The 15,399-nt window shown below is 41.4% G+C and overlaps 1 protein-coding gene across 1 annotated transcript in view; it reads right to left on the reverse strand.

Annotated features, from left to right (window-relative positions):
- Positions 1 to 14,870, reverse strand: part of OSBPL1A (oxysterol binding protein like 1A) — a 210,704-nt gene extending 195,834 nt beyond the window's left edge. Inside the window, exons 1-3 of the mRNA XM_027127621.1 lie at positions 14,656 to 14,870; positions 5,690 to 5,866; positions 2,631 to 2,753 (exon numbers count right to left, since the gene is read on the reverse strand). Of these exons, the coding sequence (XP_026983422.1) occupies positions 2,631 to 2,751 (121 nt within the window). The 5' untranslated portion in view covers positions 2,752 to 2,753; positions 5,690 to 5,866; positions 14,656 to 14,870. The remainder of the gene's footprint in view (positions 1 to 2,630; positions 2,754 to 5,689; positions 5,867 to 14,655) is intronic.
- Positions 14,871 to 15,399: the final 529 nt, after the last annotated feature.

The raw sequence follows: 15,399 nt of genomic DNA on the forward strand, positions 1-15,399 counted from the left end.
GTTGAGGGCTTCTCTGGTGGCGCAGTGGTTGAGAGTCTGCCTGCCGATGCAGGGGATACAGGTTCGTGCCCCAGTCCGGGAAGATCCCACATGCCGCGGAACGGCTGGGCCCGTGAGCCATGGCCGCTGGGCCTGCGTGTCCGGAGCCTGTGCTCCGCAACGGGAGAGGCCACAACAGTGAGAGGCCTGCCTACCACAAAAAAAAAAAAAAATCACGTGTTCATGTTGCCGATATAAGCTCTTATTTTGCTTTCAAAAACTTATCTTTTAGATCACTCATAGAATTTATACAAAGCATGCTATGCGTATAAACATATTAGTATTTATTTCATTTGCAAGAATGTCTCGCCATTAGCAACAGACGGGACCATGAACACACACTCGTAACGGCAACAGCTACAAGCCAAACTGCCCAATTAGCTCTTCCTTTGTGCCCCTAGCCTAGAAGTGTTGACCTTAACCTTCAAATGCACGTCAGTGCTTCTCTCTCCCCCTTAAACTTGACATTAGTGGATTCCTCCCAACCAGTAACATCTCTATGTTGATTGTTGAGCTTTAATTCTTGCAGAAGAATTATACTACACTTTACCATTTTCTCAATTTCTCAGGGTTTGGAAAAACAAAATGAGATAGAAAAGAAAACCAAGAAATGCCAGGCACAGTGATTCCCATATGGAGACACTCACACCCCCAGCCCCAGCCCTCCCCACTCACTTCTGTTGGGTGAACTCACATCACCTGATTACGTTGTTCCTCTACATAAACCCTTCAAACTGCCCTTCAGACAAGTCTGACTGACAGGTATAATGAGGGTGAAATTTTGAAAAAGCAGTAACATCTGTCTCTCAGTTTTACATTTCCAAGTAGGTGACTCTCCACTAACTAGCCTGAGGCAACCATGGGTGGGGGGGGGGTGATTGGTAGAAAGTAAAGGGTTGCTGAAGATCATCAAACCAGGCATGTTTCTGGCATTCAAAACAGAACCCCAAGGCAAAGATTAAGAACCGGGTTTCTATTGAAGGATGAGAAGGATTTTTAGAATTCCTTTAGCATTCCAAGAACCGACTCAGACTATAATTTCTGGACAACTCAGAGCGTGGTTTCTTCACTGCTACGAAGGTAATACTCCTTCCACACGGAGGGTGAGGCCATGAAGTTTGCTGCTCTATGACAGGAGGAGAATGTGACACAGCAGAACAAAATACCCGTCAGTGACAGAGGGCTGTGGGAGAGGTAAAGACGTAAAACGGGGCATGTGGCTCCTGATTCTAAGCCCGGAGAGTGAGATAAGTCGTGAGTGAGAACAGGCAGTGGCATGTAGCATGCTAGGAAAAGGTCCCCTACCAGGCCACCTAGCCTAGCACCAACCTGCACGGTGGCCACGTCACAGTAAACTCAGTAGTGCAGGCAGCGGGAAGGCCAAATGTTGGCTGCCTAGAGCTGCTCCGAGCCCCCATGGGTCACTCAACACCCCCAAGGCCACACCCACAGGAGTGTGGCCGAGGTGAACCAGCAAGCCTAGGCCACGGGCCAGAGGGAGACATGAGAGGTTCAGCGTGACACAAAGCCAACAAGAGCCAGGATGAGACTCCCAACACAGCCAAGGAGCACCACCTGTGCTTATGAAAAACCTGCATTTGACTCTGAGTTTTACTTCAGCTACAAATGCTTCAGGGGCACTAGGAAGACAGGTTACCAAGGAACCAAGGCCGTCCACACAGAACAAGGCTCGCCTTGACACTTACGGGCCACCTCAGGTGAGACGGGGAGGACACAGGTGAGAGGCTCTGGGAGGCCAATCATTTATCAAAAGAGCTACTGAAATGGAGGGACCCAAAGACTTATATTTAGTCCTCCAAACTCCCAAAATGAGAAGGCGCTTGTTGAAATGTCAGAGCCAATTTAGAAAATAAAGCCTATTTCTCTGCACCCCTGAGTTTAATATACTTGTAACCTTGCTACACAAGGCACATTGTGATTTGGCTGCTGCCTACCCACCTAGCCTTATCCCTCACCCCTCCTGCCTGCAAAAGCCCTTGCCATCTGGGCTGCTTCTCACCTCAGGACCTTGGCATATGACGTTTCTTCTGCCTTGACCCCCTTTCTTCTCTATTTTTACTTGGTTAAGTCTACGTACTCTTCATATATCACCTTAGAATAATTTCCTCCAAGAAGCTAATCCTTCGAGTTCCAGTTACATACTTCTTATATGTTCCCTAACACCCTGCACTTCATAGCTTCCATATTCTGTACATATTGTGCAACGCAGACTAGTGTGAGCTAGTAATCTACTAATCTCAGTGAGGGTAGGATCCTGTCTGACAATATTTCTAAGGTACTTCACACGCTTCACCTACAACGTCTTCGAGAAAAAGAAATTATCATAGCATGCATCCTGTGGACTCGGGGGTCACCCTTGTAGTTCATAAGGTTTAGGACCCATGACAATATTAAGACTGGATCTCAATTTCTCTGACTTAGAGGGGAGGAGGAGAGTATCCACCCTTATGGGGGGTCTTCCTAGGATAAGAGATGAAAATTTATTTCAAGTTCAGAAAGATTAGTGCTAAATAAATGATAAAGTAGTGCATACTCATAAGAAAAAGCTAAAAAATCCATTCAAAGGTTACCTTTGCAGTTAATGTCAGCAGTTACTTCATTCCTTTCCATGGTTTCCAATAACTGTCTTACTTCTTCAGCGTTGCCGTTTCTGGCATGATGGAGAAGCTGTTGCTCTGCTTCTGTGCTCATTTCTAGATTTAAAAAATAATAACATTGCTATTATGGAAGAACATATATTAGCTTTTGGATATTATCTAACAGATAAAAGGGAAAAAAATCATCTTCATTCTGCAGCTAATAAGATAGACACAAGAACTGATTAAATGAATCAGCTGCAGGGCCAAAACTTGACCTTGAGACTCCATGCCCTTTGTATTATTACTGAAGAAGTGCACTGGACATCTGGGCAAGTTTCTTACTCTCTCAAAGCTTCCGTTTCCTCACCTGCAAAATACAATCAACCTCATGACCTGTTTTAAGACTGTGTCTATGAAAGGTATTTTGTAAATAGTTATTAGTACAACATCAATAGCCAGATATAAAGTTAAAATACGGCAATTCAGCAGTTTGTATAGAAATATCATAAGGCTGAAATGTAAATTAACACAATGCGAGAAACTTGTGAGAAAATAAATTACAGATAAGGATCCTGGAGCTACGATACTTACAAATAAACTCTCATATTTTCTTCCCAAGCCTCAAGCCAACTATAAAGGACTACAACCAAATTTAAAGCATTGATGTCAAAACGTTATGAACAGCAATTCCCAGAAAAAATACAAATTTCTTTCATACTAATAATCAGTTAAATGCAAATAAATCAAACACAATGATATTTTTTTGCCTACCTGATTAGCAAAGATAAAAAAATTAAACACACCAAATGCTGGAATTAACAAAAAATGTGCACTCCAGTAAACTGCTAATAATATTAGGCATATTATATATTATAATAACATTCACACAATGCTTCATATGTTGCAGAGGGAGAGGCAACAATTTGACAAGATGAAATAATTTCAAAATACACAGAGGGTTCCAGGAGATAGCCAAGTAACAAATACCAAGGATCTGTCTCCCCACCTACACAACAACTGCACTGGCCAACTCTGTCTGATGTAACTAACAATTCTTTGGAACTCTGGAACCTCCAGAAGGCTTGCAACTGCCAGGGAAGACTTGGAAGCTAAATGTGGTTAATTTCAGCTCTTAGGGGTAGCAGCTCCCTACCCCCACCTCCAGCCACTCAGCAGGCACCTGTGCATGTGCTTCTGGAGCAGCTTGCTGGAGCCCACCATCAGCAAAAAGGACCCTGTCCTCCAAATACTGGGGAGGCAGGCTCTGATCACTGATCGCTGCTTCTGACCACAGAAATGCAGACAAAGAAGTGGGCAGCCATTGTTGTTGCACCGGCACCCTTGCTGCAAGCCTCTCCGGTGGCCTGGACTGCCAGAGGATTTAAAGGGCCAGCAACCTTTTTCCCCCCTCTTCTTTTTTTCTGTTTTCCCGCTTAAATTTCCCCTTAATTTCCCTCTTTTAAAGACTAGGACATTCACAAACAACTGCATATATGGGGAAAATTACAATGTGACTGTTCATGCCTACCAAAGTCTCAAAAAAGACATGGGACAACCTTAAGTTTAGGCTGGCCCTCAGCAGAAAAGCAGTCTACAACAATCAAAAAGAAACAAACAAAAAAATGACAAAAAATTAGCAAACCCCGAGGAAGAGGAGTATTTGATTTCTAGAGTTACTACATTAGATTCAAATGTCCAGTTTTCAGCAGCCAAAAAAAAAAAAAAATCACAAGGCATATAAAGAAAACAGGAAAGCAGGGCCCCTTCAAAGGAAAAAAATAAATCAACAGAAACTGTCCCTGAAAAAGGACTGATGGCAGATATTCTAGACAAAGACTTCAAAAAATGTCTTAAAAATGCTCAAAGAACTAAATGAATATATGAAAAAAGTCAAGAAAATGTATGAACAAACTTAAAGAGACAGAAAGCCTAGGGAATTCCCTGGTGGTCCAGTGGTTAGGACTCCACGCTTTCACTGCCCAGGGCTCAGGTTTAATCCCTGGTTGGGGAACTAAGATCCCACAAGTGCATGGTATGCCCTCCAAAAAAAAAAAAAATATAATGCATGGCTAGATTGCATATAATTTCTTAGATTGTAAATATGTCTATATTTTCTTGAATTTCAGAAGGAAATTTTTTTAATAACAATTTTTCCCCTGAATTTTGTTTAGACAGAACAATGGTGAAAGTATTCTTTAGCTGTGGGTGGAGAAAATAAGAGAGGTCCTAAGAGAATAAAAGCCTAAAAGGAAACCAAAAAGAAATTTTGCAGCTGAAAAGTACAATAACTGAAATGAAAAATTCACTTGAGGGATTCAAAAGCAGATTTGAGCAGGCAGAAGAATCAGTGAACTTGAAGATAGGACAATAGAAATATCATTTTCCTGCCTTTTTTTTTTTTTTTTTTTTGGCAGTACGCAGGCCTCTCACTGTTGTGACCTCTCCCGTTGCAGAGCACAGGCTCCGGACGCACAGGCTCAGTGGCCATGGCTCACGGGCCCAGCCACTCCGTGGCAAGTGGGATCTTCCCGGACCGGGGCACAAACCCGTGTCCCCTGCATCGGCAGGCGGACTCTCAACCACTGCGCCACCAGGGAAGCCCCCTTTTCCTGCTTTTTAAGAATGAATCAAAGAACATTTGAAGTAAGTATCTTCAGAACATACTAGAAATTGTTTATTATTACCTTGGGTTCTCACTACATTGGGTTTACAGAAAAAAAAAATTTTTTTTAAGTCTTTCAACTTCTGTAAAATAAATATGAAGAGGGTAAAATTAAATCTATTATCTACTTAAACAGTTCATTATAATATATTAACCACGACAGCTGCTCATTAGTGCTGCAATTGGAATTAAGAGTTATTCAAAGGTTTGCTGAGTACCCATCAATGACAGAGACTGCTACAGGCACTGGAGGTATGATGATGGACAATACAGTCCCTGTCCCCCAGACAGGGCAAACATGCACACAATCATATCAAATGTGCCAAGTACAGTAATGAACAAGGGACAGTGGCTGTACAGAGGACAAAGGGAATGATCAGCCCTTTACCTGCATTAGTATGGGAAGGAATCACAGAGAAAGTGAAATTTAAGCAGCGACTTGAAAAATGAGGTCACCAAGACCAGCAGGATGAAGAAGGTTTCCAACCCTGATGGACAACTGTTACACCAGAAACAATCTTGGTTGAAGATGTGATTCCATTTGGTCGTGGTGAGTTTGAGATTCCTGTGGGAAACAGAGAGGGAGATGTCCAATAAGCAATCAGCTAATACCAGCCTGAGCAAAAGAAAGTTTAGGCTTGGGCTTCCCTGGTGGCGCAGTGGTTGAGAGTCCACCTGCCGATGCAGGGGACATGGGTTGATGCCCCCGTCCGGGAAGATCCCACATGCGGCGGAGCGGCTGGGCCCGTGAGCCATGGCCGCTGAGCCTGCGCGTCCGGAGCCTGTGCTCCACAACAGGAGAGGCCACAGCAGTGAGAGGCCCGCGTACCGCAAAAAAAAAAAAAAGAAAGAAAGAAAGAAACAAAAAGAAAGTTTAGGCTAGAATTAAAATGGGGGGAGTTATCAGCACGTCAGTAGTCATTAAAATCATAGGGGTAAATAAGACCTCTTACTGGGAGAAGACCAACACTGAAGGTGAAGGTGGCCAGTCACTATGATCCAGCAAGAAAGGTCTAAGCACGGACAGGGGGACAGGAGAGGGCGATAGCTCTGAAACCAAGAGGCGAGAGTGTTTCAAGAGGTTGGATAGGTGTGAAATGTCAAAGGAAGAGCAAGGACAAGGCCTGAAAATGCCGACTGGTTTGGCAGCTAGGCCACTGATGAGCTCAAGAATACTTTAAGTAGAAATGACAGAGGCAAATAGATGTGGGTAAATTGAGAGTGAAAGTGGGATGATGGGGAGAGAGTACAGCAGATTCCTTGAAAGCAACTCTGTTTTGAAGGGCTGGGGATAGCTTCAGTTTTCGGATATTAGATACCTGGGCACGTTCGTAGGTTGTGGGGCAAGAGCCAGAAGAGAGGAAAAGCTTGAAAGGAGAAAGGAGGGAAGAGAGATGAAAAAGATCCTAGAGGAGCCTGAAGTAGGTGGATGAAAAGCCCAAGCAAGGATCAGCCTTGAAAAGAGGAAGCACCACACTAAGGCCGGGGGCAGGGCAGAGGGTAGTTAAGGGGCCGGTGGGGAGCTGAGCAGAGCTCCTTCCTGTCTGACGCTGCCAATTTCCTACGAAGATAAACAGATTCTTAGGTATCTTCATAGGCAAGAGGAGTCTTACTATGAGACAGGATGGGGAGGGGGGCATGGAGGGGAGAGGTAACAGAGGTAAATAGGTTGTTTGAAAATTAAAAAGGGTACAAGGCCAGTTAAATTTCACCGAGACAGAAAATTAAAACTCTTGTTGCTCTATGCCTAAATTCCATATGTGTTCATTTTAACACAGGCACCTGTCTGATTAAAAAATATTCTTAAAACAATTCATTCTCTCCTTTTTAAAGCAATTTCCCACCACATCCATTAAAACTAGCTACTCTACCTACAGGCTGAGCAGACTCTAAAGGTTTGCCAACTGTAACACCTGGGACTTAGTCAAATAAGCAAGACCTTGAGGGTAAATTCCAAAATGCAAACGGGCATTTTCAACACTTTTCCTTTATAAACTTCTATTACTTTAGAAAGGAGTGGTAGGAGTTGCGGGGTGGGCTGACACTTCCCCCATCTCCCTTTAGAAACAATTTTGTAAAATCATATATACATTTAGAACGTACTTCCATAAACAGATTACTTTATGTTAGGAGCAGAAAACAGTAAAAACACAATTTTATAACAAAATAATTTCCTAGTGGCTCTAACACCCAGTCAAAATAGCACAACTCCAAAAATACCTGTAATTTAAAGACCAAGCAAACTTCTTAAAATGATAGCTGTACTACAGTAAAACAAAATGATCATTCTGTTCCTTTCAGCTATGCTGCAAAGAAACTCAGAAGATGTTCCAAACCAAGACCTAGAAACATTGTTTTTTCTTCATCCAAGAACCATTATAACTAAAAGTCCACTGCCGTCTATGCAGACCTGAAGATTCAGAATTTGATACATCAATAGTACCCAAAACTTTATTCCTCAGGTCAGCATCTAGGTGGCCAGCTTGGGCTAGGAAGGTAGCCAGCTTGGGCTAGGAAGGTAGCCAGCTTGGGCTAGGAAGGTGCCCAACATGACATCCACAAGAAGCTGCAGTTTCCCCATCACCTCCAGGGCCAACAAAACTTTCCCTATCTCTACTATCACAGTGTTACTATCAATAAACCCTTAGGGCTTCCCTGGTGGCGCAGTGGTTGAGAGTCCGCCATGCAGGGGACACGGGTTCATGTCCCGGTCCGGGAAGATCCCACATGCCGCGGAGCGGCTGGGCACGTGAGCCATGGCCACTGAGCCTGCGCGTCCGGAGCCTGTGCTCCGCAACGGGAGAGGCCACAACAGTGAGAGGCCCACGTACCGCAAAAAAAAAAAATAAAGTAAAAAAAAAAAAAAAAAAACCCTTAAATGAGCGCTGACCATGGTCCAGGCATTGTTCTAAACTTTGGTGACACACTAATGAATAAAAGCAGGCCTTACATTAGGATAAGTTATGTTTTATGTTATTATATATTTTTAACATATATATTTATATGTGTTTATATTTATATATATGTTTTATATATATATATATATATATATATACACACACACACACACACACACACTTTTTTTTTTTGGCCATGCTACGCAGCTTGCAGGATCTTAGTTCCCTGACCAGGGACTGAACCGGGGCCACGGAAGTGAAAGTGCAGAGTCCTAACCACTGGACCACCAGGGAATTCCCAGTAACTTATGTTATACAGAAGTCAACTGTACAAAAAAATTACTATCCACATTTCTCAAGAGGTCTGACTTGCCACCTCCACTCCCAACCTCCACTAGATCCCCTTTATAAAACCTTCACAGCACCTTATTTTTGCCACAAATGTCAGTCTGTAGGTGCACATATGGTCATTTCTTTGGCTCTCCCTACACTACACTGTAAACTTAATGAGAAAAAGGGTCCCACATTTCTTATGTGTCCCCACTATATCCCTAGTACCCAGCAAGGTGCCTAGAACAGAGCAGGCAACCAAATATTAATTAAATGGACAGATGGATGAACGTGGAATTAGTTTTTCAAGAACAAAGCAATACTGATAGGAAGGCCTAAGAGTAACATGTTCATTTTAAGTGGTACACATTTAACCAGTGATCAAAAAATGAAGTTTTTTTTCCTTATATGCCACAGGAAATGAATTAAGATCATACCAAAAATCATACCTTTTTAAAATATACACTCCAGGATTATTGAGGATTATCACTGCTTCTTTAATTTGATACATCTCTAATTTATAAGTAATTTGTGGTTAACAGTTAACTTTAGAAAAAATACAAAAATCAAAGAATTCAAATATTGAACAGATGTTAAAAAACTTTCTTTGGACTCATGAGAGCTTATTTCAAAATGCACTGTCTCTGATGTTTAAGCCAAAAGAAAGACAAGTAATCCCTTAATGTATCTTATGAGACTAGACTTGAGCCACATCCTATCAGCACATATAGTATTTTTCAGTATCTCTTTGTGGATGTTTTCAGCCACTCTTTTCACATTCACGCAATTCCAAACTCTGTTTTTAAGATTAATGAATGATGTTAATGGCCAAGAGAATGTTTTCGAGGAAATAACTAGTCAAAAACACTTTGAGCTTCAAAAACTAGGAGACTAGAGACTTTATGTTTTGCCTTATGTTTCCTCTCCTCCAAGGTCCACTGGGGAAGCCAAGCTTCTAATTCTAAATTATTTTGTGAAAAGTGAATTTCTGTTTTGTTGTTGTGTAAACACTGTATATTACCTAATTAAACTGGTCCCCACACTTGATAATCCATGCCACTAAATCCCCATTCACTACAGTGGATAAATTCTGTGGCCCTAACAACTCTGAAATCTTGGCAGAGACCCTGAAACTTGTAGCTTAAAGGGCAATCAACATTCAATTCCGTCAGAGGTCTACTATTTTACAAGTTGAACTGCTACTTTTCTTTACTATTTCTACAGAATCAAAGTAGAAAATTCCTAGAGAAATCAAAGACAGTGAAGTTCAACAATCAGAGCTAATTCCCGAGTATCAGACACTCAGAATATTAAATGATGTGTCCTTTAACAGAGTTCTTAAAGATGTTTGAAGAGTTAAAATTCAAAGACCTCCAGGCTAACTTTATTCGATCATACATACAGCAATATTTAACTGGACATTATAAAACATCAGGAAAGTATGGTGAATCCTCAAAAACTTAAACACAGAATTACCATATGATCCAGCAATTCCACTTCCGAGTATATACCCAAAAGAATTTAAAGAAGGAACTGCTGAAAGAGATATCTGCACATTCATGATCACAGGAGCATTCTTCACAAGAGCCAAGAGGTGGAAGCAGCCCAAGTGTCCACTGGTGGATGAATGGATGAGCAAAATGTATATACATACAACGGACTACTGTTCAGCCTTAAAAAGGAATGAAATTCTGAAACGTGACACAATCATGAACCCTGAACACATCATGCTAAGTGAAATAAGCCAGACACAAAAGGACAAATACATGACTCCACTAATATAAGATACTTGGAGTAGACAAGTTCACGCAACCAAAAAGTAGAATGGTGGTTATTAAAAGCTGGGAGAGAAGAAAATGGGGAGTTAGTGCTTAATAGACACAGAGTTTCAGTTTGGGATGATGAGAAAGTTCTAGAGATGGATAGTGGTGATGGCTACTGCACAGTATACTTAAAAATGGTTAAAAACATATGTTATATGTATTTTACCACAATTTTTTTTAAAAATGAGAGGGTTCAGTCGTTAAGACTTCACACCTCCACTGCAAGGAGCGTGGGTTCAATCCCTGGTCAGGGAACTAAGATCCCACATGTCGCGCAGTGCAGCCCAAAAATTTAAAAAAAAAAAAAAAAGAGGAAGTATCTGAAATTTGGCTCTAACAATTGAGAAACAGCTTCTGTACTATTAACAGAGCCAAAGGAAGCTAATTATTCAAAACTTGTTATGACTGTATGTTGTGATGATTTTTAAAATTCTCAGATACTGATTTTATGCTTGCTAATACATTATTAAAATATTTGAAATATACTGTATATTAGGGATTTGAATAGTGAGAAAAATCAAGTATTTATGAATACATATATTTTACAAACTAAGTCTTTAAAACAAAAAAACCTCTAGTGTGCTCAGCACTGCATTCCGAAGTACACTAGTTAGCTGCTTAATGGCGCTGTCTTCTTCCAATATTTTTCCTGCCAATATTGTATTTTTAATATAAGGAAAATATTAAAAAATTAAAGTGACTATGTTAAAACATGGCGATAGAAATAGAGTTTTGCTCTCAATCTTATTAGTTCCTAGCAAGCAATCATTAAGTTTTTTTATGTGATCATATATTCCTCAGTGTATGTATGTATGTGTGTATATACCTATCTGTACATAGGCATATACAAACATGTATATATAGAACTATGACATTTGTGATAACACAAATAATTAAATGCGTTTTTTTCTTGGTTTAGAAATTTAGCTTTGGTAGATAGATTCATATTTAAGCTAAGACTGATTTTAGAGATGAAGAAACTGAAAAGCACAAAGATAAAGTTGATTGCCAAGGGTATGGCTTTAATAGCCACAACCAGAATCTACAATTTCGTATCGAAGGATGAAATATTATTAATGCTGTATATTTATAAAACTCAATTCAGCCTCTAAAATTAAAGGTCTCTGATCCTAGTTATTGTTCCTGTATGAGCACTGAGGAAGCTGAATCTGAATTATAGCTTAATCCCCTCATTTTAAGAAGATTTACTGACTGAAATGAGACATCCAAAATATGGCCATTTAAGGAAAATGACAGCAAATTTTAAAGTCTATTTTAGGAAGCACTTGCCTTTTTTAAAAATATGAAATTAAATTAAAAATCACTTAATTTTTAATTCAGTGAAACTTTTTCTCTAACTTCAACAGGACCCTGTGTCCTGATAAATGACATCACCTCTTTTGCAGGAGAAACGATAGACACCTGGCTATAATTGTAATATGTCTTACTAGGGTTTGTAAGCCATTGAAATCAATGTAAAATGCCTATACCAAATTATTTACTTTATATTCGACTTATTTACATTACTGTCTCTTATTCATTACGTACCCACACTGACTTGGATGCCATACAGGTATAAGAAAAGAACAAGCCTACTTGCTGCCTATTTATTTACTATTTTACCTTTATTCAGTCGAAAATGTAAATGTTTAACAAAACTATTGAAAACGAAATAAGCTTCATGGCCTTGCTTTATGAAATTGTTTAAACCTTAGGTTGCTATACATTTTATCTGCTTCACAAACAAGAACTAACCCTCAGACGCAGCCCTGATTTCAATTTGAACTTTGTAGATTCTACTGTTAATAAATAGTTAATAAAAACTACTGTTAATAAATAGTTAATAAAAACTATTACCTATTGTTTCAAAACAGGTTTGGCCCATAGAAGCAAACGGCAGAGAAGTCCACAAATAAGATAAATACAGTTTTAGATAATAATACCAACCAGGAGGCTGATCAACTGTTACCTTCCAAGGAAAAAATTCCTTAAATTTTACATAAAATGTATTTAAATGTTTCCCATTTTATTTCACATTTGAAAATTATCTTCCAAGCTTAATGAAATGTGTAATAATACTGACCAGTTATCCACCATACGGCCAGAAGTTTCTCTTTAAAGGAAAACTTTAAACAACAAAGTAAAAACGTGGATACTTTCCACTGTCACATGATAGGAAACTGTACAGTTAAAGACCACTTTCACTGTATAGTACAGTAATTTCCTATTTGCTGGCTGATGAATACAACTCAGAAAAAGTTAGTGACCTAGTATATCCTCTTTAGGCATTAAAAAGTATTTCTTATACTTGCCCACCTTATTAGTGGATGAGGTCAGGTAAGAGGAAAAAAATCCAACATTTCTAGGGATCAAGAACATCCTGTAAGATACTTGTATGACATTATGATCATCAATATATTCTGTACAGAATGCAAGAATCTTTTCTGACACGTCATTCACGAATCCTGGTGAGATTGGTATCAGCTGGTGGCTATACTGCTAACACCTGCCCTCTTCCTAGGAACTGGAAAGAATTTACAAATCAATAAAGTTCTAATTACCACCAGACTTGGCTTAACCACTTCAAATTTCTTACATGTGCTTGCTCTATCCTCCATATGTTATGAGTTAGGCTGATTTCCACTTTCTGTTGACTACTTTTCTCAGTGAATACACATAATGTACAAAAGCTCAGCTCCTAGCAATAGCAAGAGGTAAGAAACTGTCAAAGTGTCAAGTCTGAGGTATTATAATGATAGATATGTCTAAGTAAAATAAAGCCACGTGAAGAAAAAATTTGTTAAATAGACACTGCACCATGTTATCACACAAAAGAAATTGGCTGTATTTTTCTACCTAGTTGCTGGTTCTAAGCAAGTATCATTTCTCTTTGCTTCGGGGGAAGAGTGGGAAAGCAATTTTCACAGAAATAACATCTAGCTGCTCTGAATTACAGGTGTTAAGTGCTGTGCAAATAATACCTGCAAGGCTGAGCAGCCTCCAGAGACAAGGATTAGCCAGTCCCCCCCCCCCCCAAATTTCTGCTGATGAACAAGGAGATGTTTAGCAAGTGTGATCTGATAAACAGACCCTGGCAAAACCCTACACTGATACACAACAACTGCTCCAGATAAATCTACTCAACTTTCAGCAGTTAACTCCTATTTTGCACATCAGTTTCTCAATGCTGGGAGAGTTGCTCGGCCTGAGAGAAAAGAAAAAGATAAATTTTAAAAGGTACGTTACTGACAGTTTTCTCCTCTCCCCCCACCCCTCCCCATAGATTGTTAGATAGAGCCCTTAGTTTAGAACCTGGGGATGAAAAAAGGTTGAATTTTATAACTATTCTGTAATTAATACAGAGACTTTTAAAATTTCAGCTGGGGGATTCAGAAAATACACCTAGGCACACCGGCTGCAAAAAATTCGTTGCCTCCGAGTCAGACCACGAACATTGCTAAGCCATCAAAACAAATCAAAGTATTTTCCAAATTCTGAGTCAAGAGGTGTATCCAGATGCATCAATTACAATACAACGGCTGAGATTTTCAAGGAAAACACATCACTGATTTTAAAGCTGATTTCATTATGTTATCAGCTATCCACAAAAGCCTAATCGCTAAATTTGCAACATTCAAACAGTCTAGTTTAAGTTAACATAGTCTGCCAACAGTTCAACTTCACAATACAATCTGCATAAAGCAAAGACTTTCACAATTGAAAACCAATATTAACTACATCAGGATAACCCTTTTCAACGCCTCCTGCCAATCACCAGGGCCCCCGGGTAAATGAATCCTTGTTTCTCTTGTGCTGCTGCCATCTTTCACACTGTTTCTGAATTCCTGATAGTCTTTCATGCTAGTAGAATGGAGCACGAGGTACACTGTGAGAATGCTCACGTGAACAGCTCGTGACTTCCACTGTGAATCAATCCTCTTCACGCCAGTAGGAAACTAAAAGTTAGAATGCACACATCCAAGTACCGAGAAAGCAAGCAGCTAATGACTTCGTAGGGAATGCATGTGGCACCAGGACGAAGTCCTAGCACCCAAAGTGGAAATACAACAAATGCCAGCATCCTGCTGCTTGTACAACTAACTTCCTCGCAGAGTTGGAGCAGCCAGGGACTTCGTGGAAGCCTAGCTCTGGCTCAGAGCCCGGCATCTCCAGGCCACGACCCTGACCATCCTCGGAGACGCGCGGGAGACGCGGCCTCGCCCCCCACCACGCGCGGACAGACCTCCCCCACCACCAGGCAAGGGGGGAGACCGTTCGCAGGGGAACCGGCCTAGGAAACTGACCTACGCTGTCACCCGGGCTCCCAGAGCTCCCGGGGTGGGGACCACAACCGCAGGCTCCCCGTCTGCCCGCCTCACGCCCAGGAGGCGGCCATCACCTGGCTCGCACCTCCGGAAGACTCGCGGCCCCACGGAACGTCGGTCTCGGGGATCCCTGGGCTGGGAACCGGGTGGAGCGCAAGGAAGCCAAGCACCATTCCGCGAAGTGGCGCCGCCCCTCCGCGCGGCCGGCCCCACGAGCGCGCGCGCGCCCGGATTATTTACGGCAGACCCGTGCGGCACGTGACCGGCGCGCGGGCCTAGGGGCGCGCTCGGCACCCGGCCCCGCCCCCGGCCTGGGACTTCCCGCCCTTAGCACGCCCCAGTGCCGCCCAGACTACCTAGGATGGTTCCAGGCTTTGCCAACCGCAGCCAGGAAGGGCAGAGCCTTCGCCCTCCTCCCACCACGCCCCGACCCGAAAGATGGATGGACCCTACTTCGAAGCCGCGCCCCCCCAAGCCAAAGCAAATGTAAATACTGGGTTACTGCTTTGGAAATTTGTTATTAAGCCAATACATCACCCAGCTGCCCAGATTTTTTCTTTTCTGTTTTGGTTACTACTTTACCCATGGGAACTTAACAGGCAGTGTAAATTAGCTGCAACTCTTTTTCTTTTCACATGTCAAAGAATGGTCTCTAAATGCTAACAGGTGTAAGCATGTTAAGATGTATATGAGTGAGGTATGCTTAAAGAGAGAAGGTTTTAC

The sequence above is a fragment of the Aethalodelphis obliquidens genome, unplaced genomic scaffold (assembly GCF_003676395.1).
Source record: "Aethalodelphis obliquidens isolate GAN/ISIS:26980383/991018 unplaced genomic scaffold, ASM367639v1 scaffold32, whole genome shotgun sequence".
Classification (NCBI taxonomy): domain Eukaryota; kingdom Metazoa; phylum Chordata; class Mammalia; order Artiodactyla; family Delphinidae; genus Aethalodelphis; species Aethalodelphis obliquidens.